General features: G+C 50.7%; 1 protein-coding gene across 2 annotated transcripts; it reads left to right on the forward strand.

The window, feature by feature from the left end:
* The first annotated feature begins 2,987 nt into the window (after nucleotides 1–2,987).
* Nucleotides 2,988–25,326, forward strand: BARX1 (BARX homeobox 1). 2 transcript variants are annotated; one of them, XM_080387114.1, is made up of 4 exons: nucleotides 2,988–12,372; nucleotides 14,203–14,491; nucleotides 14,649–14,733; nucleotides 15,050–25,326. In XM_080387114.1, exons 1-4 carry the CDS (start codon nucleotides 12,168–12,170, stop codon nucleotides 15,212–15,214), a joined length of 744 nt encoding a protein of 247 aa, XP_080243240.1. In that variant the 5' UTR covers nucleotides 2,988–12,167; the 3' UTR covers nucleotides 15,215–25,326. The 2 variants fall into 2 exon arrangements, with proteins under 2 accessions (XP_080243240.1, XP_080243239.1); XM_080387113.1 differs by having other exon boundaries at nucleotides 14,649–15,148.
* Nucleotides 25,327–27,187: the final 1,861 nt, after the last annotated feature.

Here is a 27,187-nt window from a genome sequence, read left to right on the forward strand (position 1 = left end):
TTATGGACTGACATTACTCGGTGTCATACAACCTTTAGCCTTTCCTCTGGCATCTCTGTAGTTCAGAAGAAGCAGAAGTGTTTCCCCACTCCCTTCCTCAGTTGCCAAGGTCTTCCTCTCGCTACAGCACAAAAACAGCCAGATGATCCCTGTTATGGAACTCCACCAATATAATTTATACATGTGTGGAACAGAAAAGATATTTGAATTTATAAAGCTTGAGCTCTCAGCTTGCTGAGAGTGAGTGTGCAAGGTCTGTGCAAGTTTGGGTCTGTCTTCCCCCTGCCCCACAAAACAGTTTAATCCAGTAAAAAAAGGGGAAAAAATCTTCACTTGTGGGTAGTTTTAGATTCTGTTTAGTTATAACTCACAAACCCGAAACACAAGAATTAAGTTTAATAGTTCATAAATTATACAACTCACAGCACATACTGTTGTAATCTGTACTGCACATAATCTGTATGAAGTATTAACACTAATGTCTAAACAAAATACAAAGTCACCACAGGCAATCTTAAACCTCAGCTGTACAGTTTTTCTGAACTATTTTGGCTATAGACATGATTTTTTGCTCCTCTACCCTCATATGGTATTAATTCAATTGTTTTATATGTTATACATACGTAAGAACTAGAAGGGATTTCCTTAAACAACAAACATTGAGGATAAAAAGGTTGGTGTTTATAAAAATGTCAAACTCAAAGGCTCTTCCATAACTTGTTAGAGGATTGCTATCATTTAAGACTCAAAAGCCAGTCATTCAAGAAGTCCTCCAGAGAGAAAAGCTAATCCTGAGTTTCCACTCATGAGTTACTGGTTTGATCCCTTAGCAGAGCAGCAGCAGCAAACATACCGAAAGAAGACTTTGGACATAGTTTGAAAGATCTGAAAAGTGCCATTGGGTGATTCTGTTCTACAGCACGTAGCTCTTTGTTGCTCTCATGTTTGGTTTGTGCTTAGAAGCTCCATGTGAAGCAGCTCTGAGTATGGTGCAGTGGTCTGTCGCTGCAAGGTGTTGAAAAGTAAACTTCTCTGTCGCAGCTGAGCAGGTGCTCTTCCGCAGGCAGAGGGGCAAATGAGAAATGACTGAAAGGCTTAGGATTGTCCTAGGTCTCTGTCGTTTATCTGCAGCTCTAAGTATGTGCTGGAAGGGGATGCTCAGTCACGGGATCAGGTGGGAGAGCTTTTGAAGTCATTGGGCACAATCCCAGAAGTGACCAACCACCTTCCTCCCTTGTAATCAAATAAAATGTCGGAATATATAAATATAAAAATATTTTTAGGGGGAAAGAGGTTCATGTAAGGAGCTTCAAAATAACAAGATTTTTAAAACTGCTGTCTCTGTTAAAAATGTGATCTCCCTGGAATGCCTTTTGTACAGAGATCTCAGAGCCTTCTGAGGCAGAAGATTTTGGTAGGCATTAGGAAGACCAAAACTACTTGTCATGGTTGATGGGGGGTGGGGGTGGAACTGGAAAGGGAGTGCTGTGGTAATGCTATCTGGAGCTTCACAGAGGTGAAGTGGTGTGTGCTTCTCATTTAAGAAGGAGGGAGCAGAAGCAGGGTCTGGCGTGGGTTTCAGGAGATGCTCCCCTGTACTCCTCGGCACCCTGTTTTCTGCACAGCTGAAAGCCCAGCTCTCAGCCCCAGAGTACACCCAGGTGTGTAAAGCCAAGCGAGGGGTTCATGGCTGAGCGGGGGGGTGGGTACTGACACGCTGCTTTGCAAAGGCGGTTGATGATCTGCAGGAGCCAGTGTCTGAGCTGCTGGATGTGCAGATGTATCGGTATTGCCAGTTACATACCAGACGTGCTTGAAAACAATGATTCTTATTATTTACTGTTATTGCTAAAATCTCAACTTTTGTGTGCTCATGTTGCCATTTGTTGCAATATGTTAAGTAGAACTTCCCCTTTGTGAACCAAAATTTTGTGATATTAACCACTTAATAAAATTTTAAAATACATGTATTTTGCTGGAAGTTTATTTGGGTTGTGAAGGGAGTAAACGTGATCTGCAGCTGATTTTTTTCAGCAAGCTGAGATCTTAATTCTCTTATTAAGGCTAGTGGAAAGATTTGCATTAATAGTGTTGTACTACTGAATCTGCCTTTAACAGTAAAGCGTTTGCACTTTTTTTCCTGTTGACTTTGGTGTTCAGTGCTGTTGTGCAAGTACAGGCGCCAGGCAGTGGGGAGGCTTTAGGCTGATGTGGCTTTCCAGCAGAAGCTACTAAAGCTGTAAAAAAACAGCTGTAGAAAGGGAGGCAGAAAGGTCAGTCCTCACCTACCACTGCCCTGCTGTGTGGCTTTGGGGCCCAGCCATCTCCTGCTGGCATTTCTGTGCCCGCCTTACGGGCAACATGCGGTGGCTTTTAAGTTTGCTCTTCTGTGCATCTCCCCGTTACACAGGCTAAGATGCAGTAATTAAAGGCTGGGCCTTTCCCTTCCTCATGTCCTATGTACTAATATTCTCTCAAGTCTACAGTTTCCTTTTGTGGACGTTTTAATTGCGAGCTGGGTAATTGCTCTCAACTTGTGTTTAACACGAAAAAACGACGCGGGTGCCCAGCCACCTCCGCCGCTCTCCGCGCTCGCCGGTTCCGTGGCCGCGGGCCGAGGCTGCGGTGGGCGCGGGGAGCCCCCTACCCGCCGGGGACGAGCCTTCAGCACGTCGCTCTGGAGCCTCTTCGAGCCGCGGGATCGTCCCCGTCGGCAGCGAGGCGGGGAGCCGGGCGGGGCCGCCGGGGCCGCTGCCGGCAGAGGGCGCCCGCGGCCCGGGATGCGACGGTGCTGCCCGATGCGGCCCGGTGCCTGTGCCGCCCGGTGCCGGTGCTGCCCGGTGCTGCCCGATGCCCCCTGGTGCCGGCGCTGCACTGTGCTGCCCGGTGCCGTCCGGTGCCTGTGCTGCCCGGTGCCGTCCGGTGCCGCCTGGTGCAGCCCGGTGCCTGTGCCGCCTGGTGCTGCCCGGCGCCGCCCGGTGCCGGTGCCGCCCGGTGCCAGTGCAGCCCGGTGCTGCCCGGTGCTGCCCGGTGCTTCCCGGTGCCGGCGCTGCCCGGTGCTACCCGCCGCCGCCCCTGTCCCCTGTACTGTCCCCTGGGTGTTAACGGGGCCGCGCGGCCGTCCAGCGGGAGCGGGGGGGGGGTAGCCGCTGTGCCGCGGTGGTCGTGCCCCGCCGGGAGAGGCCGCGGCCCGTCCGCGGGGAAGAGCGATGAAGCCAGGAGGGTACAGAGCCGGGTGAAATCGATCCGGCCGTAGCTCAGGCCAATAACCATCGGTGGGTCGCGGAATTTCCTATCAGAGTCCAAACATTTGCAAGTGTCATAATACTTGAATGGAAAACAAAATTGTTTAAACTTCTTGAGCAGCCATGGCCATATATGGGTTTAAAAATTAATTCTGGACATAGTAAATAGAAATTTGCTGTATCAGATGGAAGAATTGCGGTGCAGGCAATGTAAAAAACGGTTCTTGTTTTGCCTGAAGTGGATAGCAAATGTCTTTCTGGTGACTTCAGCGGAAGCAAGGTTTTCCCACATAGACACAATTCAAAATACCTGCTGCAGCATCAGGGGCCTGAAGCCCTTCTGAGAATCCCAGTCCACTTGTGCAAGGAGAATAAAAGACCTAAAGCACGGTCCAAGTTTTGCCTGAGAAAGGCCGGTAGGGTTAGACTGGAAATCAGAAGCCATCACACTTTCTTTAATGTTATAAGAACATTGGTCTTAAGGCTAATTCTAGAAAGTACTGTAAATCTCATTAATCATCCCCTAGAAAGGAGGGGAAATCTGTTCCTGCAATGTTGTAAGTTCGTTATAACTTTCAGGATGATAGTAAAGCCTGTGTATGGGCCCAGGGTATACCCTGAGAGTAATTAATTTCATCATACAGACAGTTCCCTTTGAATGAATGGTGAAGGAATTAATCTATCAAAATCTCACTCCTTCAAGGGTAATTTTCTGTATACAGACTAACCTCTATTAATACTGTGTCTTTTCAAGTCTTTCTTTAAAATATGACCTTCCCAATTCCCTGTTTCATTCTAAATTGAATTTGCCCATGAATGGTAGTAAGAAAAACCATGCTTATTCCAGCTGAAGTGGAATACAGGAGGAAGAAGCTGACAACCATAGAGGAATTTACCCTTTCTCTCTTCCATCGTAACCTAAGTGAATCCATGGGACAGATTTTCCATAGAGTTATCACAGTGTAGTGCATTTATTAGTGTCCAAAGACAGCCAGCAGTGTGAGCCGGGGGGGTGGCTGCAGGGTGCTGGCTCTCAGCTGGAGCGGGCAGAGCTGGGGGGGTGAGGATGTAACCTCCACCTGTCTGAGGCCCCCCTTGAAGTTAACAGTGAGATAATGAGCCTTGATTTCACGTGTAGACCTCTGTGACCTGAGTTGGTTTCGGAGTAGGATACACTAAACAAAGCCCTGGCCTAAGAAGTTGTGCAGAGGATGCGCAGGATCTTCGCGCAGATTGGCTTACAGCATCGGGGGGGGTTTGGCTGGGACACTTGTACCCCTGAAAGTTAGGGAGCTCCCTGCAGTAGGAAGTGGCATAAAACCCACACCATGAGCCCACGTGCATACTCCTGTGAACTGGTGCTGCTGGCTTCCTGCCATCTCACGAGAATTGGATTCCCAATTCCCAGATCTCACTCCCATTGAACGGGGGACACAGCTGCCACCAACATCAGCTGGTTCAGGACCAAACCTTGTTTTCAGGTTGCTGAAATTTAGCACATCAGCATAAGGCATCTGAATTTTTTCATGGGCCAGGGCTCCCCACTCCAATGAAGGTGAGGAGAGCAAGCCCCTGCCCAGTCACCTACATCCTTCACACTGAGCACAAGTACTTCTGCTAAACATTTTAACCTCACCTACTGATTTATGACTAAGACTCCTACAAAAGGTTTTTAAGGATCTGTTGAATCTCAGCCAAGCTATGGAGATTAAAACAGGTAAAGACTGTTAAGAACATAAGCAGCATACAGAATTCCTAATGCACATGGCACAATTTTATTTAAAGAAAAAAATCTAGCCTGCAGTGCTAAGTCATACTCAGTTTCTGAGTGTCTGATGCCTGGGAACCCATGTATCATTAATTACCTTCTGTTATTAACACTCCTCAGAGCAGGTAGCAGTTGCCTGATTTGCCTTAGTCCGTAGGAGCTGGTGGTTCCGTCGTGACAGGCTTCAGCCGCACCAGGTCATTTGGCCTCTCAGCTGGAATATCTGCAGCAGTCTGCATTGCCAAGATGCTTCTAAAAATAGAAGCCATTTAGGAGAGATTTCAGACACCTGGTTGTTCATTTTTATAACATTTTTCTTAAGTATTTTTGATTGGTGTGGTTTTCTTTTTGGTGAGCCCAGGCTGCAGACCATTATTGTGCCAGGGCCAATAATTTCTATAGGAATGAGAAGAGATTCTGTTCCTGATCCCTAGTGTAGGGGCACTGTAATGGTTTTGTCCCTGTATTTTAAAAATAAGATGCACATACAAATCAAAAATGTGTTTAAGAAATAAATTAACAGAAAGGAACCCTTCATCACTTTATTGGTTTATATTGTTTGGCATTTAATGAAAGCTATTTTAGGTGACTGGCTCTCTTAACTTAGGAGGTTTTAACTAGCTGTCGTGGTGCTTCTGAGAGACTGGGAAGTCAGCTTTAGTATGATTTTAATATGTATAAAACGTCTTGTTATTTTTTAAATGAAATGTTTCAATTAGGCATTGTTGTGTTAAATGAATTAAACATCTCCCTGCTGATCTATAAACCCTCGAACCATCCAGATCTGATGTAGTACTCGAGAAGTAGGAAACAAAATTGACTGGAAGCTAACTGTAAAACCAAAGAATGTAGGGATTTTATTCTGTTTCTTCACTTCTCTTTCAAATACTGAAGGCCCCAGCTCTGCACAGATGTAGTCATTAACTTAATTTTATGAACTATAAACAGTCCTTTTTCAGTCAGCCGACTGTTCACACAGCAAATAACCTAAGCATACACTGAAGTGTTTACAGCACAGGGGCTAATGTAATATCATGAAGGGCATCCTTAATTTTGCAACAGATGCAAGGCTTGCTTGAATTTCAACTAATACAAGAGTGGTAAGGACAATTCATTGTTTTTTGTCTGAAACTTGTTTCGCATCTAGAAATGTAGTGCAGCCATAGGTGCTGTTTCAGATTGAGTGTAATTTTTTACTAAACTAATGCACCCACATTTAACCTACCCTTTTATATATCTCCTGTCATTTGGAAAATACATGTGTTACCTGCAGTTTCCCATGCACAGCTCCACATCCATACAACTGTGGTTGTAGCTGTGCTGTGCAAGATCAGTTCTGATGTGAAACCCTGGACCAGGGGATTTACGCTGACAGCTGACTGGAGCCCAAGGCCTGTGCACACCATCACACCGTTTTTTTATAGTAGTTCTGGGTGCAGAAAAATGGTTATATGTGCTGTCAACAAGGGAAAGTATAATTGTACTCGTCTGTTAGCTGGGACGCTGGGTTTAGAAGCTGCAGCCACTGCGCTTTTGGCACTGCTGGTAAAGGACCCTCTGTACCTACAGATCTCTTCATAACTCGAAATCAGTTCACAGAGGAGAGGCTGTCACAAGAAATACTGCCCAGCTGGAAATCTAATCACATTTGTCTCTAGTTACTGGGTTGTTTTTCCAAGCGTTGAATCCCTTGTCTATGAACTAGGGGGGAAATAACACTAATAAATAATTAAGATTTTAAAATCCTATGGGGGGAGGGGGGGGAGAGAGAGAGAGACTTTCACACTGTGTCTTACTGTTTGTGCTCTTTTGGTGTTCTGCAAAATAAAAGGATGCCAGGGAAAAGTGTTACAGTTGGATGGATAGTTGCGTGGTTGCACATGACGGAGGAGGAGTGCGACACTCAGGTGTGTGTTGTCCCCACTGCCTGTGGTAGGGAGGGAGATCGCACTTGTAGGGGAGCTTCTGATTTTTCGGGCTAGTTTTAGGGATGGTTTCCTCGTGGTTGCTTCTAAAGCTCTGGAAGAAATGGGGGACACCTAGTTTGTGTGAGCTGCTGGAGCGTGTGTAGCAGGGAGGACGGGTGATGTACCTCGTACAGCAGGGAAATAAAGGGTCTGGGGCACAGTTCCCTGCAGCCCTCGCTCAAACCTAATTGCATCCTCTAAACGTGACTTTCAAAGATGATTAAATAGTCAAACTGCCTGATGAGGCCAGGTGTTTGCAGAAAATCATTTTTAGAGGGATACGTGTTTAAATGCTGATGAAGCTTTACTCAGCCATTAAACATAACGTATTACTCAGGACTGAGCTATTCCCTCAACCCTAATGCTCCTTCCCAATTAGCCTGTGATGTCACGTTTTCCACTCTCTTCGTACCACTTTGTGGATTTCCTGAACATTAAGTGCCATGAGAAGTGAGCGAGTCGGAGATCGCTGTGACTAATTCCCCTCCTCGGACAGCCGGCAGCCGTGGGAAGGGCAGGGGCTGCGGGGATGATGTTCCCGCAATGGCATGAGGGTCACCCCCACTTCCCTGCAGCTGGGGAGGGGGAGGCCGGCGTCGAGCAGAGCCCTGCAGCCCGGGTACCCCCCGGCCGGGACAGTGTCCCCCCCGCCGGCTGCCGCTGCCTACGACGGCCCTGGGCTGCGCCTCGGCAGCAAGGCACGGGGCGGGGGGGCAATTAATTAGACCTTCTAAAAAAGTAATGTTGGAAAAACAGAGAAATGTTTGGGTTTAAAATGCATGCAGAGCTTTGATACAAAATCCAGTTGTTAATTAATCCGAAGGCGGCTGCAGGGCGGGGTGCGCGGCTCCCGGGGGCAGCGCGGCGGGCAGCGGGCCGAGCCGGGCCAGCGGGGACCCTCCGGCTCCGGGGCAAGCCGAGCCTTCGTTTGACCGCTCTCAGCCGTGCCCTGGGCTTGCGAGGAGCCCTGCGGAGGTTCCGCGTCGGCAGCAGGAGCTATGCGCTGCCTAAGTGCCGCAGCCCGCAGCGCCCCGTCTCGGACCGCACCAGCCGGGCTCGCCAGCGGGGGGGTCCTGTGCTGCCCCCCGTACGCAGCAATGTGGTCCCCGTTGGGATCCTCCCTGAGGGATCCAGCAGGCAGAGTTTTAATTATTTGTCACGTTACAGTTGTTCGAGTTAGGAGAATACTACGAGAACTTAACGGAGGGGCCGGTGGTGTGCAAAAGTCAGCACAACTTTTTTTCCCTTCAAAACGGTGATTAATCAGCGAAGCAAAATTACTCCTACCCCGGAGAGGAATTGTAAATCACTGGGTGAACTTGTTTCCTTCTTCATAGCAAAATGTTCGCTAGTTGAACTGTCATCCTTTTTTGAGTTGCCCAGCCAAAAGAGAGACACCTCTCAAGGTATCTGGAGTGTAAAAGCAAGCAAAAGAAGCCTTTAGAAATGCATTCCACTTTTACATGAATTGAAGATTAGATGAGCCTCTGAATGGGATAGATGTATTGATAGTTTCTGAAACTAGCTACATACATTTGTATAAAAATATTTAAAGGTATGTAACTCTAGAAATGTTTCTAACAGTTACGTAAAATCTGTCCCTGGTGCAAACAAAAAACCCCAAACCCGTTTAGTAAATGAGGACCACTTTTACAGAGAAAGGTGGTTCCCTTCTAGTGTGTGTGTGTGTGGGGGAGCATATACAATTTGGGGCCTGCAGCTTGTTCACCCAGTTCCTCCCTAAAGCCCCACGTATTTTGCAGACCTTCCACTCTGTAATTGTGCTGTTCATAAAAGAACATGGGTATGTGAATCGCTCGGGACTGTATCTGCTGGACAGGTTGATGCAAAATGAGGGGGTGGGTTTATGTGCTTTGTAAAAGCCCGGAAAGTTAAACAATTTCAGGCACTGTAACAGTCACAGTTTAAAAAAATATTGACTGATGTACTTATAGCTATAGCTTTGCAACGATTTTAAAGTATTGACTGTGAGTGCAGGCAGATGGTGAAGTTCATCCTTTGTTTCTTACAGTGCAACATCAAAATCCTACAATAGGAGCATTTTCTGTAAACGTTAATTAATTTATAATGAACTTGGGGGCTGTAGGCCTGCTCCCAGGATGGGGTTCTGCTGTGTGATCCTCAGGCCACCCGTGCCCGCCTGGCTACAGCTGCTCACATAACCAGCTTCGGGGCAGAGACTGCACAAAGCATATAAAACCTGAAATTATTAAAAGTAATTCCGTACGCTGGGAAGTGATAGCAGGTCTGTACTGCACTGAACCTAACCTGCTCAGAGACGGGGATGGGGTGTGTGTAAATATTTACAATTACTCGTGAGACTTGTTTTATTTTAAAGGGGAAAAAATTACCAATGTGTGGGGGGAGTTGGTAATTTATTTTGTGCGTACTGTTTGTTTATGGTATGCTAGTCTCGGAGGTGAGGTTGTTTAAACAATCCGATGTGGATTTGTCTTTTCCCTTGAATTTGGCCCAAATTCTTCTCATTTTACTCATACTTATTGTCCTTGTTATTTCTTACGATGGCTCCAAAGGCCTCTTTTGCCTGGGCCATTGGAAATCGGTACCTTGGCATGAAAATACCTTGTGATCGCCGTAGAAGATGGACAAAAGATGGGCGGACAAAAGGCCGCGTGAGGAAACTGGGAGGGTTGTTGCTCTTATTTTTGTGGCCCCGTTAACCTCGGTTAGGGCTCCCCGGCGCTGGCGGGTGTGCCCAGGGACGCTGCTGCCCAGAGCACTCCAGGGGGGCATGTGGGTGCGGGGTTGGGGGGGCGGGGGCAGCGCCTCGGTGGGCTCAGCGCTGCCGGCCCCTGCCCTGCCCCTGGCCGCAGCCGCCGGGCGGGACGGCTGGCACCCGAAAACAGCCGCTGTTTTGTCGCGTTTCACTAAGTCGTCGGCGGCCCAAAGACTAAGGGTGATGTCGGAATAAATGACAACCCTCCCACAGATGTCAGGGCGGCGGGAGGACCGGGGAGAGCTAACAGGGTGCTTTTCAAGTCCATAGTGTTTCGCAAAGCAAGTGGCATAATTTTAAACTGAAGAAATGTGGAGAAAACAGAAAACTCCGCGCGGAACTGCTCCGTACAAGTGGCAGTAAACATATGGAACAGGTTATCTGGGAAGGCAGTGGAAATACAGAGCATAAATTAATTCAAGAAACACCTCAGCTTTGTTTAATGCGATGGTTGAGTAGTACGGGGAAACGACAGGACGGGAGGATTTAAATAACGCTAACAAGAGCAAGCAGCTCGGCCTCGTGCTCTCCATAGCTCCCTGAACAGGTCCACGTATCCCGTCCGTCACGATTTAATTAAAATTACAGGCCCGGGTGTCCCGATGGTCCAAGGGCCCCCGCAGCCAGGACCTGCGCGTCTTCCTCTGGCTGCAAAGGCCACCGCGAGGCTGCGCGCTGGCTGCGGGTCCCGCCACCCGTGTTGCCGAACAGGGACCGCGAAGCCCGGCGAGAAGCGCTGGAGCCGGGGGAGCCTGGTGGGGGCCGGGGCCGGGCAGCGGGGGGAGCCGGCCGGGCCCGAACGGCCGCGGAGTGCTGCTTGCGGCGCGGCTGGGCCACGTCCCCCCGTGGGCTGCGCTCACGGACGGCATCCCCGGGTGACCCCTGCGGCGGCCCCGTCCAGCTTGCGGAGCGGGGCCGGGACAGATCCCGCCGACGGCTCCGCACGCCCCCGCGCACCCCCCGCCAGCCCCGCGGCAGCCGGCAGCAGCAAAGGAAACGTGCCGAAATCCCTTGGTTTTGGCCGAAAACCATCAAGACGGAGGCTGAGCTTCCCTTCCCCCGGGGGTGAGCCCGACGCCCGTCCGTCTGCGTGGGACAGCTCCGTCGAGGAGGCAGCGGCTGGGCTGAGTCCGTGGCATGCCTCCCGTGGAAATCATCCGCGTGTTCGGTGCCGCTCCCGCCGTGGGGAGGGGGCCGAGTCCAGCCCAAACTCATCCCACGGCCGCTGTCAGCTCCCCCCGCGGCGGGCAGCCCACCGGCCGGGCTGCCGGGGCACCGCTGGCCTTGGCCCCCCCTCCCCTGTTGATGCCTGCGTTTTCTGCTGGGGATTATGAGCGCTGGGACTCTCGCACATAAATCTCGCATCAAGCACATCAGTAATGAGTAGGGGTGGCTCATTAATTATCTGCTGAATTGCGTAGCACAGGCTAAAGAGGAATTAAACGAATCCCGTTGTACCGAGCAAAATGTTGGTGAAAAGGCTACAAAAGTCAAGAGAAACGCTGCGTTTCGCACCGTGTTTCGTTTCGTTCCTTGGCCGGCTCCTTGCCGTTGTTTACAGCGATTTGGCCGAGGCCCGAAGGGAGCCCGGGGCTGGGGGCCCCCTCGACGGGCAGCCCCGAGCGCAGAGCGGTAGCTCCAGCTCCTCCGAGCCCGGCTCCTCCCGGCCGCCCCACCGGAGCTGCCCGAGGGCTCCGAGCCGCCGGCGGGGCCCCTTTCCCAGCGAAGGACGTGCGAGTCCACGGCCGGGGCGGCGGGGCTGGGCCCCCCGAGGGGAGCCGGCCCTGGGGGCGGGCGGCCCGGGCAGGTGGCGGGGCGGTCCCCGGGGGTGGCTCCGTGCGTCCCCCCGCTCCGGCCGGGCGGCTCCCTCGCGAGGGGACGGGGACGGGGATGGGGACGAGGACGGGCCCGGGCTGCCCTCCGAGGGGGCTAGCGCTTGTTTGGGTGTCTGCTCTCCCGCGGAGGGCAGAAAGGCTAATTTGCTTTCTGTGGCAGGGGATCAAATGCTCTGCTGTAACCTCTCGCTTCCAGGTACTCGCCCGCCCCGGCCCCTTCCTTCCTCCGCAGCCCCTCCCGCGCCCTCCCCCGCAGCGCTGACAGCCCCGCCGGGGCCGGCGGTATAATAGGCCGCTGCCCGCCGTCCCGGGGCGGAGAGACGCTCCCCGGTGCCGCGCCCCGCGTGCATGCGGCGGTAACGGCTTCGGCCCGCCGCGCTGCTCAGGGCGGTCCAGGGCCACTCGCACTGGGGGGGCCGCGCCGGGCCCGGCCCGCAGGGGCAGGGGCAGGGTAGGGGGCGGCGGCGGGGCGATGGGCAGAGCGCCCTCGGGACGCCCCGCTGCCCGGCTGCCAGCAGCGCCGGCCGGGGGGCTGCGCTAGGGCGGCCCGGCGGCCGGGGCTCCCCCCCCGCCCCGGCCCGGGCGGCGGCGAGGATGCAGCACCCGCTGGAGCTGGGGCCCGCGCACTACTTCCCGGCCGAAGCCTTCCCCGACCACCGCTCGCACCGCTACCGCAGCTTCATGATAGAGGAGATCCTCACCGACCCCCCGGAGGCCAAGGGGGCCGCGCCGGCCGGGGAGCTGCTCAAGTTCGGGGTGCAGGCGCTGCTCTCCGCCCGGCCGTACCACAACCACCTCGGTACGTTCCCGGGGCGGGGGGTTAGAAGCCCCCCCCCGCCCCGAGCCCCGAGGGCTCCCGCGGCTGGGGGGGAGCGGGCTGCGGGTGCGGGGCGGCCAGGCGGGGAGGCGATCCCGCCGGGGCGCCGCAGCGCGTTTTAGAGCCGGTCCCTTTGAAGGAAACCTCGTGAATTTTGCCTAAAACGCCGCCGCCGGGCTATGCCGGCCGCGCGTGGGGCCGGCGGTTCTGGCCGTGCCCGGGAGGCTCCTGGCCCGCGGCCGGGCGCTGCCCCGGGCTCGGATGGGGAAAGCGGCTCCGGGGCTCGGACGCCGCTTGCACAAACTGGCCGCTGAATTTCACGGGGAGACCGTTGTCGTTGAGCTTTCCCCCCGCGTTTTTGGATGGGGCGTGGATTGCTGGAGCCTGAGGCAGTGGGGTGTATTATCTGTGTGGCTGCAAGAGGCGGCACAGTGCTCTGCGGACACAGATTTAGCTGGAAACCCAACAGATATTTATATTTTATATATTATTTTCTCTATATATAACATTTATATATAGATAGATTTATTTAAAGCGGGAGCCAGCGTGCTCTACCCAGTCTGATATAGTATTGAGGACAAATGAAGTGCATTAACGGCATAGTTTTGTTGTTTGGTTTTTTTAGCACCAATATTTAAAAAATAATACACGCCAGTATTTAGTGTGTGCTCGCGAAAGCTTTCATTTCCCAAGCCATCTTCATCTGCGGAGACATCGCTCTTTATCTATAGAAACGAACAATTTCGTGTTCTGCTTTTAACAGAGAAAGGAAAGCATCGAGCCTCGTTACAAGGGAGCACGTTAGATATGTTAGAATATCTGGAAATGAGTATTATCTTCAAGACGGGCAGAACTATTTGAAATGGTGGACCAGATAAAAGGCTCTTTATAGCCCTCATGGCTCAGCTCCCGCCGCGTTCAGCCGGGGCAGGATCAGGCCCTGGGAGGGGCTGAGGCAGTTTCTGCTTAGGCCGAGCGGCGGGAGCCTGCAGAGGCGCCTCTGAAAGTCCCTCTCGGGCCACAGGGCTTGTTCTCGCCTGTGTTGGCGGGGAGCGCCGGGCAAGCAGGCCCGGGGGCTGCGGGGCAGCGCGGGGTCCGCGGGCCTGGCCAGGGGAGAGCCGAGCCGCGCCGGGCCGGGCCGGGCAGGGGAGAGCCGAGCCGAGCAGAGCCGCGCCGTGCCGTGCCGGGGAGAGCCGACCCGCGCCGCGGAGCGGCCCCATCCCGCCGGGGAGCGGGGTGGCTGCGCGGCCGCGGCTTGGGCCGAGAGCGGCACCGACGTGCCTGCAGCAGCATCCTCGGGGATAGGGACGCTCCGTTTTGAAACTTTCCCTGTCCTGTCCCCGGGTGCGTCTTCATAGCAAAATCCTGGGGCTGCGGTTCACGGAGAGGGATATAGGTTGTTCCTCGGTCGAAAGTGTCCTGAAAGCTGCTGGGGAAGGGAAACTCGGGACCGTGACCGGATCCCCCAGCTGTCGGGTGGCACTGGAGGGAACGCTTTTCGGTTGGTTTAAACTATTTTCTCTTGTAACCGCCCGAGTCATTCAGCAATTAGCAGCTGCCGGTTGAAGGGTAAAACGTGACCCTGTACCGCGGAGGCGGCGGAGTCGAGGGGCACCCGGGCAGGGTCGGCCCCGACACCCGCCCCGGGGGTCCCGCACCCAGCCGGCTCCGCTCCGCCTCGCTTTGTCGTTGCCGAGAAAGGAGAAGGGCCGGGGGTTCCTTGCAGGCCTGATCCCCGAGGAAACCGAGGCTCCCTTGCAGCCCCAGGGGTCCCGGGGGCTGCCCGACGCTGACGGCCCCTCTCTCCCGCAGCGGTGCTGAAGGCGGAGCCGGCCGCCGTGTTCAAGTTCCCGCTGGCTCCCTTGGGGTGCTCGGGGCTGGGCTCGGCGCTGCTGGCTGCCGGGTCGGGGCTGCAGGGCGGCTCCGCTTCGCCCCATCTCCCGCTGGAGCTGCACCTCCGCGGCAAGCTGGAGCCGGCCCCCCCGGAGCCGGGCAGCAAGGCCAAGAAAGGGCGCCGCAGCCGCACCGTCTTCACCGAGCTGCAGCTCATGGGGCTGGAGAAGCGCTTCGAGAAGCAGAAATACCTCTCCACGCCCGACAGGTAGGCGATGCCGCACACTCCGGACCGGGGGCGGGACGGGACGGGAGGGGATGGGGGCTCGTTTTTCCTGAAAAAGAAGGAAAGCTGCAAAGAAGGAAAGCTGCCAGCCGAGACGAAAACTGCCGGGGCTCACCGCCTCTCTCTCTCTCGTCCGCAGAATAGACCTGGCCGAATCGCTGGGGCTCAGCCAGCTCCAGGTGAAAACCTGGTACCAGAACAGGCGCATGAAATGGAAGAAAATAGTAAGTGCCCGAGTCCGCCCCTTCTGCGCACTGCACCGCGCCGGGTCCGCGCCCCGCCGGGGAACGGAGGCCCGCGGGCTCGTCCTTCTGCATGTCGGCCCTGGCCAAATCATAACAATAATAATCACAATAATAACGCGGCTCGGTCCCCGGGTGCGGAGGGCGACAGGCGCAGGCCGGGAGAAGCCGCTCCGGCAGCCGCGGTGCGGCCCGGACGCCGTGCTTTGCTCCAGGGGACGGGGGAGAGGGAGGTTCCTCTCGCCTCGGGCTGATGGCAGCACGGTTTCACCGGGGTGCCCCCCTCCTCGCCTCGCAGGTGTTGCAGGGGGGCGGCCTGGAGTCCCCCACCAAGCCCAAGGGTCGCCCCAAGAAGAACTCCATCCCAAGCAGCGAGCAGCTCTCTGAGCAGGAGCGAGCCCGGGACGCCGAGAAGCCGCCCGAGAGCCTGGGCTCGCCGGCCGAGGTCGGCCAGGAGGAGTGAGGGTGATCGCCCGGCCCCACCGCCGCCGGCCCCGGCCGCCCCCCCGGGGCGCTGCCCGCCGAGCCCGCCGCCGGCCCCGCACCTCTCCGCCCCGCCCGCGGCGGCCCGGGCTAGCGGACGGAGGGCGGCACGGTCAGAGGCTGCGGTCGTCTTCGGTCTCCGGTGAACTGGGCGTTTTGGTCGGTCGCGTCCCCGTTTCCCCCCTACCCCACCCCGCCCCGCCGCTCCTCTCCGCGCCTGCGGAGCGCTGCGCCACGGACGCTGTGTTGTGCGACGGCCCGGAGGGGCCAGGACACTGGATCCCACCTTTCACATCTACTCGCTGTCTAAAACCCTGTGGTGCCCCTAGTTATTCGAAAACTGCATTTTATGTTCGGTTTTATTAATGCGAAGATATTTACTTGATTTCAATAAAGTATTTTATGAACTATTGCTCGGAGTAACCTAGTGCTTTTGAATTTTTTTTTTCTTCCCACGGAGGCAGGTTAGAGATTCGAATCCAAGTTCGCAGGCGGATCTGCAAGGACGGAACAAAGTGCGGTGCTGTCCCGGCCGGTCCCGGGGCGGATTCTCCCATCGTTTTCCCCGACGGCTCGGCCTGCCTGTGGCCGGGAGAGACACGGCTCGCAGTCTTTGCTGGGGCCAATTTGGATCCTTTCGCCTTTTAAAGATACATTAATCGCTATCCAATAAGTTCATTAGATTCCGCTCTGTTAATCCGAAATCGTGATTATTTTTTTTTTAAACGCGGCCGGGGCAGCGTGTAGCAGGGTGTCCGACGGCATCGGGCGCTGAGCGGCTTTGAGCGAGCACTTCCCGATGGGCAGCACGGCCGAACCCGCACTGCCGGCCCCTGTGGCCCGCACGGAGCCCGCACGGCCCGGCCGGGGGGTGGCCAGGCCCGGCGCCGCTGCTCTCCCGGGCTCCTTGGGAACTTCTGCGACGTAGCACGAAATCGTGCGGTTTGCTTTTTTACTTTTTTTTTTATTTTTTCTTACTTGTTTTCCCCGTGTCCCTGCTGTACATTTTCCATCGAAATACCAAATTATAGAGCATCTACCGAGACATGCAATTACCGCCGTCCCGCTAAAAACCAGAAGAACCGCAGAGAACGGCGAGGGGCAGAGAGCGAGGGAGCGGGGCCGGCGGTGCTGCGCGGTGCTGTGGAAGTGACCGGCGGGCGGGCGCGGATCGGCGGGGCAGGGCCGGGGGCCCGTTCTGAGCCCCCGCTGCAGGGATGCCAGTTAGGCGGGCCTCCCGATTAAAGGTGGTAATTAGCAGCCATGGGCTCTGGGGCTTGTCGGTGCCTCCCTCCCCGCCCCCAGGGGTGCCCCAAAGGCCGGTTACGACGGCGGTGCTGGGACGCCCCGTCTCCGGGGCGGTAGGTCCACCTCTAACGTGGCACAGCCCCGCGCTGGAGCCGGCTGTCGGTAATGCCTCCAGCCCTCGCTACCGGCACGGAACGGCCGCGTCCCGACGGGAGAGGAGCCGCGCTAGCAAGATTTACGAGCTTTAATTAAAAATCGCCTCGAGCCTGCCAGCTCCCAGCCCGCCACCGGTGAAGCCCTCGGCGGGCCCCGAGGTGAAGCCGCGCTGAAGGCACCCGGTTCCTGGCACGGTCGTTCCCAGTTTTCCTCGTTTGCCGTTTCGCCACGCTCCAGGGTCCGGACCTACTGCCGCGAGGGGTGAGGAGGGGAGCGGAGGGTCGGCGGGTACCTCGGCCCCGCTCGGGGGATGCTCGGGGGTGGCTTCCTCAATCCCAGGTTAAATAAACTGCCGGGATGAGTGATGGGCTGTTTGTAAGCACAGGATACGGCCCTTGCAACAGGAAGCAAGCTCATATTCTTACACGAAAAATGACTTATTTCAAACGAAATGCTTGTTTAAATATATGTTTTATTTAACCTGGGGATAAGGATTGACGCTGGGGAGGGGGAAGGCGGCGGTGGCGCAGATGGAGGGTCGGGCAGAGCCCGGGCGGGCTGCGGGGTCCCCCGGCGCGGGCAGGGCACGGCGGGTGTTGGACTTTGTCGCTTTATTTCATTTTTGGCTATTGTTTCTGGTTAGGTTACAGGCTGACGACTTCAGTACACGTGAAAACAGCAGCCGTTTTTAATTAAAAGGTAGATTCACTGACGCATTAACCTAAATTAACAGAACGACAAGCTGCGTCCATCACCCATGCTAAAGAGGTTTGGAAAGAGCTAGGCGTCGGTTATTACTATCGTGCTTATGATATAATGTTAATATTTTCTTTTCACATTTGAGTAAGTGGCGGACAAGTGATTATTTTTCGCAGACCATAAAGCGATTATTTTTCACAGATCATAAAGGCATTAAATAAGGAAAGTGATTTTAGTGTGTGGTGTTTTTTTGCGTTGGTTTTTTCTTTCTCTCCTAGGCAGCGAGAGAGAAAAGCAGGAGGGGTCTCGGCAGGCTCGGGGCTGCACGTTGCTGCGGAGCCGGGGCCGCGCAGCGAGGACCGGCCTGGCCCGGGGCTGGGGGCTGCTCCCGGGGCGGCTGGGGCTCCCTCCGGCCACTGCCCCTCTCTCACCGCCCCTTGCTGCCCCGATTCCCGGGAGCGCCGGGCTGGCGGCGGGCGCCCGGGGCAGTGCAGGCTGCGCACCCGCGCAGGGGCGTCTCGCCGGGGCTCGGGCACCGGCCGCTTCGCGCTTCCCGGAGGATCCAGCGGAAAATGTTTCTCCTCTGCCGGCCCCCGGTAGGAAAAGCCCCGCCGGGCGCTCGGGGGGGCTTCCCTCGCCCCTTGGCCGATGCCCGAGAGCCGCCCCCGGCGTGGTGCTGCTCTCGGGGGTCTCAGCCGGCCGGGGTCTCCCCGGCCCTCCGCCTGCCATCTGCCGCCCAGCGTTCCCCTCCGGCAGGTCAGCCCGGGTGGGAGCCGGGGGCCGAGTGGGAGCCGGGGGCCGGGCCCCAGGCGGCGGCCAGCAGGGCGGGCACCGCGCTCCCCCCGCGGGACGCGGCCAGGCGGCCCGGGCTGCGCTCACGCTGTTGGTAAGCAAACCCCAGCGAGTATATTTGGATGTGTAAACACTCTATGAATGAAAACACTGTACCTCCAGCAGCGCACCATGACCTCTGCTTTAATGGGCTCCATGCTTGTAGCCGCCAGCCTAGAAACATTTTTTGGTAGTAACAACTTTAATGGCCAACTTTGGCCTTGGAAGCAGCCGGTTACAGTGTGGAGGGTGCGTGTGCTGAGCCGAGGAGCCCTCCCTGCTCTGTCACCGATGCTAGTAAAGCCCAAAGTCCTCTCAGTCACATGGGAAGTCTGTTAGAAGTAGCTGACAATATACCTGACCAGTGTTTTTTTGCTTGTAAAACACTTTTTTTTTTTTTTGTAACTTATTCTCTCTTTTAATGAGTTTCTGTATTACTTATTGTTAAAGTTTAGTTTCCGCAGGGTAGGCTGCCTGCTGGGCTGGCTGGGGTGGCACTGCTCCTCAGTGACAGCAGCTCAGAGCTGGGAGCAGAGGGGTCCCGGCGAGGTGTCACCTTCTCTTAGAAAAGCAAAGGCCACTGGCTATCGGTGACAGTCCTCCCAATGCCTTCTGGTAATGTCCGAGTGCATTCACAAACAGGACTTCAAACCTTGACCAGCATCAGTAACCTTCATGGGGCAGTGAGCACCTACAAGGAAATTACAGCAGGCCTCACCAGCACATGGGTTTGGTGCTGATGGATAGCTTTTGTTGGTGCAGCATAATTGTTTTATTTTCTAATTTCCTTTCACAGCTGTAATGGACCAGTCCGGATGCTGTTAGGCTGTGATGGCTGATACCCATATTCGTACTTCAGCATGAAGACACAGGAGAGCTGTGTCAGCCCAGACACTCAGAGGTGTCTGACAAGAGCCCTGGGGAAGATCTGGGTGACTTTCTTCAATGCTGTGATTTCTCCTCAGTTCTGCCTGCAGGAATAATCTCACTCTGGAGCATCCCGAAGCACAGCTGCCAGAAAAGCTGCCCCCTGCCTCAAGGGTCCTTTGCCAGTGCTGTATAATTCTGGGGCCAATAAACCATACTTGTAGCTAATACACCTGGTGTTTATTCCCTTTTCTGTAAATGAATAAGCTGTACTGGTATAACACATTTATTCTGGCAGAAATGCATTCATGTTAGGGAATTCTACCATTTAAATTACACCAGTACAGGTAAAACAGCATATGTTTTCTCTGTAAACAAGGTAGAAGGGTGTAGACTGAGGGCTGGAAAAGCAGCACCAAAAGTGGGTTCTTCCCGTGTTTGAATGCTAATCGGGTGACAGTTAATCGGCAAACATTATGATGATTTTCTCAACAAAAATCCATTCAGATGAGTTTCCAATTCAAACACCCTAAATTCCCTTTTTATGAAGCATCTCAGGGAAACTGAAGAAACGTTCTGCATTTTCGTCAATGTCAATTTAAATATAGCTCCATGGAGCGGTAGGATTCTAAGACTGATGACATGGTGTTTACATCGAGGTAAAAGTGCAGGAGTGCTTGTTCCGGCAGGGGTGGATTGGACATTGTGCCAGTGTTGTGAGGGGATGTCCCGCTGCTGGGTTGAGCAGCCTTGCATCAATTCTCTGCTCTGCACCTGCAAGGCAAGTAGACATCTGCTGAGCTCTTCTGAAAGAAAAATTGTTCCTAGAGCAACACATTATGGATACTCCCCATCAAAAAAACCCCAGAAACTTGGTCGTGATGCTGCCCTTTCACCTCTGGAAGTTTTGGGGTGGGGAACTATGGAGAGGATGGAGGGGGATGTGGGATGCATGGGGGAGTACTGAGGGGTGCGGAGGATTGTGATGGGAGGGTGGAGGAGAGTGTGGGATGATGCAAGAGTGTGTGTGGGAGAGGCACGGTGAGTGGGGGATGGTATCAAGGGATGTGGAGGGGTGTGAGGGGTGAATACATGATGCAGGGTGAGTGTGTGTGGATGCAGGGATGATGAGTGGAGATGTGAGGGTGATGGGTGGGGAAGCTGGAGGGAGATGCAGGGAGGATGGAGGAGTAGGGGGTGGGATGCAGGGGTTTTGAAGGGATGCAGGGAGGATGGAGGATGCTGCTGCAGGTAGCTGCAGCCTGCACCCCCCAGGCACTAATAAAATACACCATCTAGTACTGTGTGCACTCAGTGCATGCTGAGATGAAGCTGGGGTGGGTTAAGCCTTCTTGGACCTGGGGAGAAAAAAGTTAACACCTATCTGGGATTTTTTATCACCATATTGGATAAAAATATAATCAATATGATTTACTGATTTCAGTTAATTTCTCTAAGGATCATCAACTAGCATGTGAAGTACTGTTATTAGATGTTTGTCTTAATCCAAAATGTTAGATTGAAGTCATTAAGTGTTTGGTTGTTTCAGCTGACTGGTATAGTAGATAAAATCTAAATGCTGAGTGCCTTATTCCATGAAATTTGTCTGGGTAATGTGTAAACGAGGTTCAGGGCAAGTTCGCATTAAACATGCTAACATGGCTCTTGATACTATTATCTCTGCTTGGCTAAACTTTTTTATGAAATCTATAGGAAATTTGCCAGAACTGAGGCTCTGGGATATGGATGGTTACCTTTAATGAAATTGGCGATGACTGTTGCATCAGTAGGCAGTGGGTTTCACAGCATACGTTAAAAGTACATGCTCTTATCCACGCAGCTTTGTGTTGATGGAAAAAGTCACAATCAGTGTCTTGTATGGGTTCATCAGTTTACAAACAGAGTTCATTAAAACAAGATTATGTATAAAATGGTTTCTTCCTCTGCAAGATCCTCAAATCCATTGTTTATACTGCACCTATATTAGCAAACTGCAAAAATAAGCTTGTAGTGTTTCTAAACAATATTTTTTTTAGGATGGGAATATGGAAACTTTCCAGAACTGAAATGGCATATAAGCCAAATGAGTAAAAGAAGATGGATCTCTGTCTAAAGTTTGAGTATTAGCTGGAATGAGAAGATTTCATTTTTTCGACACAATTTTCCCCCCAGATAGTTAATTTAAAGAGTGTTAGGCAGTGTACATTCACTCTCCAAATAGATATTGAAGTTAGTGGATTATGTCTAAATGGATAGTACTGTTTAAGGAGGAAACCCTTAAGTTAGTGTTAAAGAGATTGCCTGCTGAGCTCAAGTACAGATAGGCTTAAAGCTTCCTTTTTCATTCATACTCAAAAGTTACTCAGGCAAGATTTGCAGTGAAAAATTATGCTAAAAACTTATGACAGTGGTATCCAGCCTGATACTTCCTAGCTGCTAGCCTAAAAACTTGCTTGCTTATGCAGGATGCCTAGACCTCAGTGACATTCCATGACGACAAAGAAAATAAAGGGTAAACAGAGCCTGGAAGAGAATAGTCAGATGTGCAGTAGTTATTCATACACTGAAAACTGCCTGTCCTAGGAACTTTGACGTCTTTCTGAAGACATAGTATTACAATAACCGGGAGAAAGAGACTCCCAGACACTACACTGGGCCATTTTACATAAATTAAAGCACAAAACTCCAACTCCCAAACTTGTGGTTTGTGTAGTACGAATATTATGTCAGGGAAGTGTTCTGGGTAAAAATCTACATATGGCAGTAGATCTCGCAAAATGCAAGTCAAACTTCAGCTGGCAAGGAAGGTTCTCTCAAAATACATTTTTTTTTCATCATGGTAAGATCTGTGAGGGAGAAGCTGGCTGTTCAGTTTGAGCTAACAGGCTTTTTCCTTCTCTGCTGCTTGACTGATTACAAGGTCTTAGAGGGATTCCACAGGATTAATGCTGCTAAGCAAACTTTCTGAGGTATTTACTAAATTTTAAACACCAGTATTTAAGAATTTAACATAAACCTAAATAATTTCACATTATGTTCCCCCTTAATTTCATAATTTGCTGAAATATGGAAGTAACACCTTGTCTAAATTAAAATTGCTTTTAATGGATGTTTTACTTTCTGTAAAAGTGAGAGCTGGGTTGCTGAATATTCCCATCTCTTAAGCAGAAATTCTCATAAGGCCTGTTCAATCAATGCAAAATGCAGGATTTTTGTGCCAGTCTGTGCAGATGTTCAGAGCCTCCTCTCATTCTAGCTCTTTGAGGCTTATTACTGCCATAGGTAAGGTTTAAAGGGCACCGTAATGTTTTATGAATTCTGTGGTGTGCTGTGAAATTTCCACATTAATGAGTGTGGAAATATTTCATATTCAGATTTTGCACTGTTAATTGTAGAAGTCACAGAGTACTGCTTGTGCCCTGGTCAGATGGCGTTTCTCACTGGCTAAGTGTTAGTGTATGGACCACGCACGTAATAGTCGAACATACCACGTTAAGCTCAGTGGTTATTTGAAATTAAAATTCATTCTTCACTAGTATTTGTACTATTAAAATACAAGTGCTCAAATATTTGCAGAAAGCAAATGTAAAGCAGTTCTAAATATGGATGAATTTGCTTCTGAATTTTAATGAATATTTGCAGATTTTTGGCTAAGCTGTCATGTATGTGTCTATTGGACAGAAGGCTTGTAAATGCCAGTGCTTTACACTTACCAGTGTGTAAATTGCAGCTAAGCCCACCAATTTAACTTTTATATCCTTAGTTGAAAGGGAAATATACAGCCTAGTTTGAAAAAAACAAAACCAAAACACTTCAAAGAAATACATAGAACATCAGAAGCTTTAGATAAACACATAAATTAGTGGTCTGTAGCCTTCACTGGCTTGTGGGTGAAAAGTAAGTAGTATGCAGTTTAACTCATTTACAGCAAGCACAAGCAGTACCCAAGGGTTGAAGGGGAAGCGTGTTGCCCAGCACCGCTCAGGAAGAGTTCTGTGAGTCAAGATCTCTCCTTGCGGTTCTAAAGAACTCGTTCTCTGGGTGGAAGCTAAGGAATTTGCAATGGTTTTCACAAAAAGTCATTTTAGCCAAATTTTCTATTTTCAGTGTGAAAACAGGCTCAGTGTGAGCAGGACTCAGGAAAGAGTATTTGGTTTCAAAGGGATGTAGTTTGTTAAGATTTGGAAAGCTCGGTAAGGCAAGTGCTGTTGGGGGATGTGCTCCAGAGACAGTGCATGGCATCTGTCAGCCATCTCTCAGCCACCTTGATAGAGATAATTTCCTGTTAATATTGCTGTTCTCTCACCCCTATTGGAACAGGAAATATCTGGATGGTAAAACCTTCACAGGTTTCCATGAGGATCTCTTGCCTGTATTTCTAATGCTTCAAATGCAAATGCAATAGACATGTTGCTGGTGTAATTCCTGCTCTGGATTTCCAGAATTGCCTTTTGCTTTCACCATGTCTACAGAGCAAATATAGCCCAAGGGAACCAGGAGGTAACAAGCCCACTGAGCATGCATTGTATGAGTTGTCCTGCGTCAAGCTTTTGGGTGTCCAGAAATGCTGGATGTGTGGCCAAAGAAGCTGTAGATGAAGTGTAAGAGCGATGATCTGCCGCCAAAAGCTGTAGTATTGGCAAGTGTGTTTGTGGCATTTGTGCGGTCAGAAACTCATACCTACTGTCTCCTCTACAGACTCGTGAATTCCTCTTCTCAAAAACGGTGATGTTTTCTGTTCTCCAGGCCTCTAAACACATAAAAGGCATTTGCTTGTTTCCTTGCTTTGCACGATTATGCAGGCAGAGTTTTATATATGCCTAGTTTTGAAATGACTGTATTTTCCTTCTACCCATTGATGTTTGTTCTTCCAGCAGAGCCCTTTTTACTGTGCTGTATAATATATTTTTTAGGTATTGAAATTATGCTTAATTGTTACTTCAGAAGAGGATGCTTTTCAGAATGAAAAGTAGATTGTCATGAGGGTAAGGAAGAGATCTTTTTCATTTTCTGTGAGCTTCTTGCAGCCTTCACTCCATAAAATCATGTAACCTTTTGGGTCGTGCTTAACAAGGATGCGCATGGAAATGCTGCTCAGAAACATCGACAGGGCAACAAAAAAGCACCTCTGTGTTGTCTTGAGCTCTCATTAATAAATAAGTCCAGTGTATATTTAGGGTATATTTATACTATGTTAGTACTTAGGAGTTCCACTCAGACCAGGGTCCACGTTTCTGGGTGTTGCAATGTCAGATGGGTACAGTCATCCTATTGTGTTCTCTTTCTTGTGTTGCAATCCTTATTCTTTATGAAGAGATTTATAAAAGCAACTGACATCCTGACAGAACTATTTATAACCATATTGTGATGGGATCTGTTGATTGAATATGGAAAAAAAAACAGGAAGAAAAAGTATTTCTTTGTAACTAAAGTTTTTGATTCTGTATGGTTCCTCACAGTGTCTTCTCTCAGATGAGACAAACTCCAGAGATGTTATCCCTATATTAATTTGGAATAGTTATGTTTGGGTTGGATATGAAAATACTACCTTTATAACCAGAAAGCCCATAACTGGCGGTACCCAAAACTGGGTCAAAGACTGTGGCACATATTTGTGTTTTCTGCCCTATTAAAATGAAAAACCCCACCGTGTTTTCTTAGGCTTGGATGTAGGCACTCTACAAGGATCCTCTTCTTTGACCTTACGTTTACATATCTCACATTTTCCAGGTGCGTTTTCCCTGATGATATTTTTATTAGTGTATTCGTGGTAAACGTGTCCTTGAGCATCCACAAAATCTGTCCAATATGCATTCTGTTACAGCATTCAATGCAGATGAAAGCTTCAAGGAAAAGCATAATTTCCAGGGTTGAAGATTTTATAAATAGAGCTGCTGTACCTGTGAGCTGCAGCTTCTCTTCCCAGGAAAGAACTGTAGGTTTAATCCTGGTTCCTTGTATACTCTGATTTTAGAAAGAAATGAGAGGGTTGGAAATAACGATTGGTCTGGAATGGCATGAATACAATTTTCATCCTTTTCATTTCTAATCAGAAGTATTTTTCCCTACACTGCCCAAGTTCTTGATTTGGGTCTGGCACAATGTTATTCGTTATATTCAGATCCCTCTAGTTTCTGCTGACATGTGAGAAAGAACCACTTTAATGATTAGAAGATGAGTAATGAGATAACTCCAGGGATTTTATGTTCCAGGTTACAGTCTCCCTCCTTCACTTCAACCCTTAATGATGTCAGTGTGTGCTGAAGCAACCACATTTTGGTGACACCCTCCCCCCCCATCTCTGTCAAGAACAGCATTTACCTACAGAGAAGGGTGACAGAAAGGCAAATTTCCTGAGACTACAAGGACTGCAATAGTGGCTCAGCTCTGACCATGCGCTACAGTTGATAGCGGTCAACAGCAGGGCTAGAAAAGGTTATGAAAAGAGGTAAGCAAACAGTGATGCTCCTCTATCTTGCAGTTGCACTTTACAGTCTTTTGTTGCTCAAGAATTTCCCGGGGCACAAGTGGATATGTATATTAGTCTCTAATAGGCATTTCTTACATTTATTTGTCATTTTCAGCCAAGTTGTCCCTGGTATATGCCAGATTGTCAACAAGTTCTGTTATTGGCGCAATACGTGAAGAACTACTTCCTGTATTAAATCGCCACCTGATAATTCCGTTTGATATTTTTAGGTGACACGTTTTTATAAAGGTAATGGCCCCTTCTCTTTTTCCCCATGCAAATCTTTGTTTTATGGAGCTCTGCCATCATTTCCCTTGGCTTTTTCTGCCTTCCCTGCACGTCAGTCATACCCATTGAGCTATAGTGAGGTTCATCACACTCTTTGGTTTAAGATGCAGTGGGTTTAATTTCTAACTGAAGAGCATCAGTGACTGTGTAGTCATGTACAGTGCTTCTTAAAGCAACAGCTGCTAACACGGACCCTTCTGGCTTGTGTTCTTCCATATATTTTATCAAGAGCTTTTTTAATTCCATGTCCATCCATGGAATCTTAAATCCCCTAGATCAGTGTTTTTGGAGTGAAACCCAGCCCTTGTGCTAGAATAACCCCTGCTCATGTAATCAGGTTGCCCTCTAATGGTTAGCTTTGATTCGGAGTGCTCTCAGGCTTGCTGATGGCTGGGGGAATATTTACTTTGATTCCTGCAGGAGAGTCAGAAATATTTTGCTCTACAAGGCTATGGTTCCGTGCTGGCTGGGCGATGGAGCTGTGCGTTATACGGCAGGAAAGGTGGGAGCCTCTTCAGAGGTTGTGGTTGCAAGCCTGTTCATTTATAAAGCTGGTCTTAATTTCTTTTCATTAACTGTACATTTTAAGAGCTGGAATTCACTGATGTCAAAGTTTGTTATTGAAAAGTTTGTGTTGGCTGTTTAAAAAATAGGACTGAATACAGCTAGAATGGGAATTCCCATTGATTCTCACGAATTCTGAGATGTTTTCTGAAGTCAAATGGCACAAACCACTCCTCCCTCCTCAACCTACTGAAAGGGAGAAAAGAGGGAAAAAAAGGAGTTTCTTGCCTAGGCAAATATGAGAAACCTTCCCTCCAAATGCTGGTAAAATGTTTTTATTTTAAACCTAGGTAATACGATACATTAAAAGACTGGTGAAGAAGATGGGAAATGTTACCAAAATAGAATATTTTCCTGTTGACTGTTTAGTCCAGTGTTGTTTTGAGTGGAAATAGATTTCTGGGATCTGGCAGTGTCCTGTGTTCTCCGCAAATATATTCTAACTGCATTCAGGTAGCACATCCAGGTTGGTTTTTCTCAGAAGATGTAACTGAGGATCAGAATTTAAGGAAGACGACTGTGGTAGAGCTGAAGATAGTTTTCTCTGGTTGAGGGATAAACTGCAGGTAATACATCTGAATGTTTGACAATGATAAAAAAAAATACACCTATGTAAAAGAAAATAAGGAAGAAAATACAATACAGACGAAAATCCTGAAATAATAGTAGCAAAACCTGAACCAAGTTTTTGAGCTTACAAAATGAAGGTAGTATCACAGGTGTTTATGAGACCCAAGCGTTTTTCTGTAATAAAACTACCTGAAGATCTATGACATTGAATTTTTTATCAGGTAGTGTACTAGCGTCCTTGAAGTTAATTTCAGTTTTGTC

Source organism: Falco punctatus (genome assembly GCF_963210335.1).
Source record: "Falco punctatus genome assembly, chromosome: 4".
Taxonomy (NCBI): Eukaryota; Metazoa; Chordata; class Aves; order Falconiformes; family Falconidae; genus Falco; species Falco punctatus.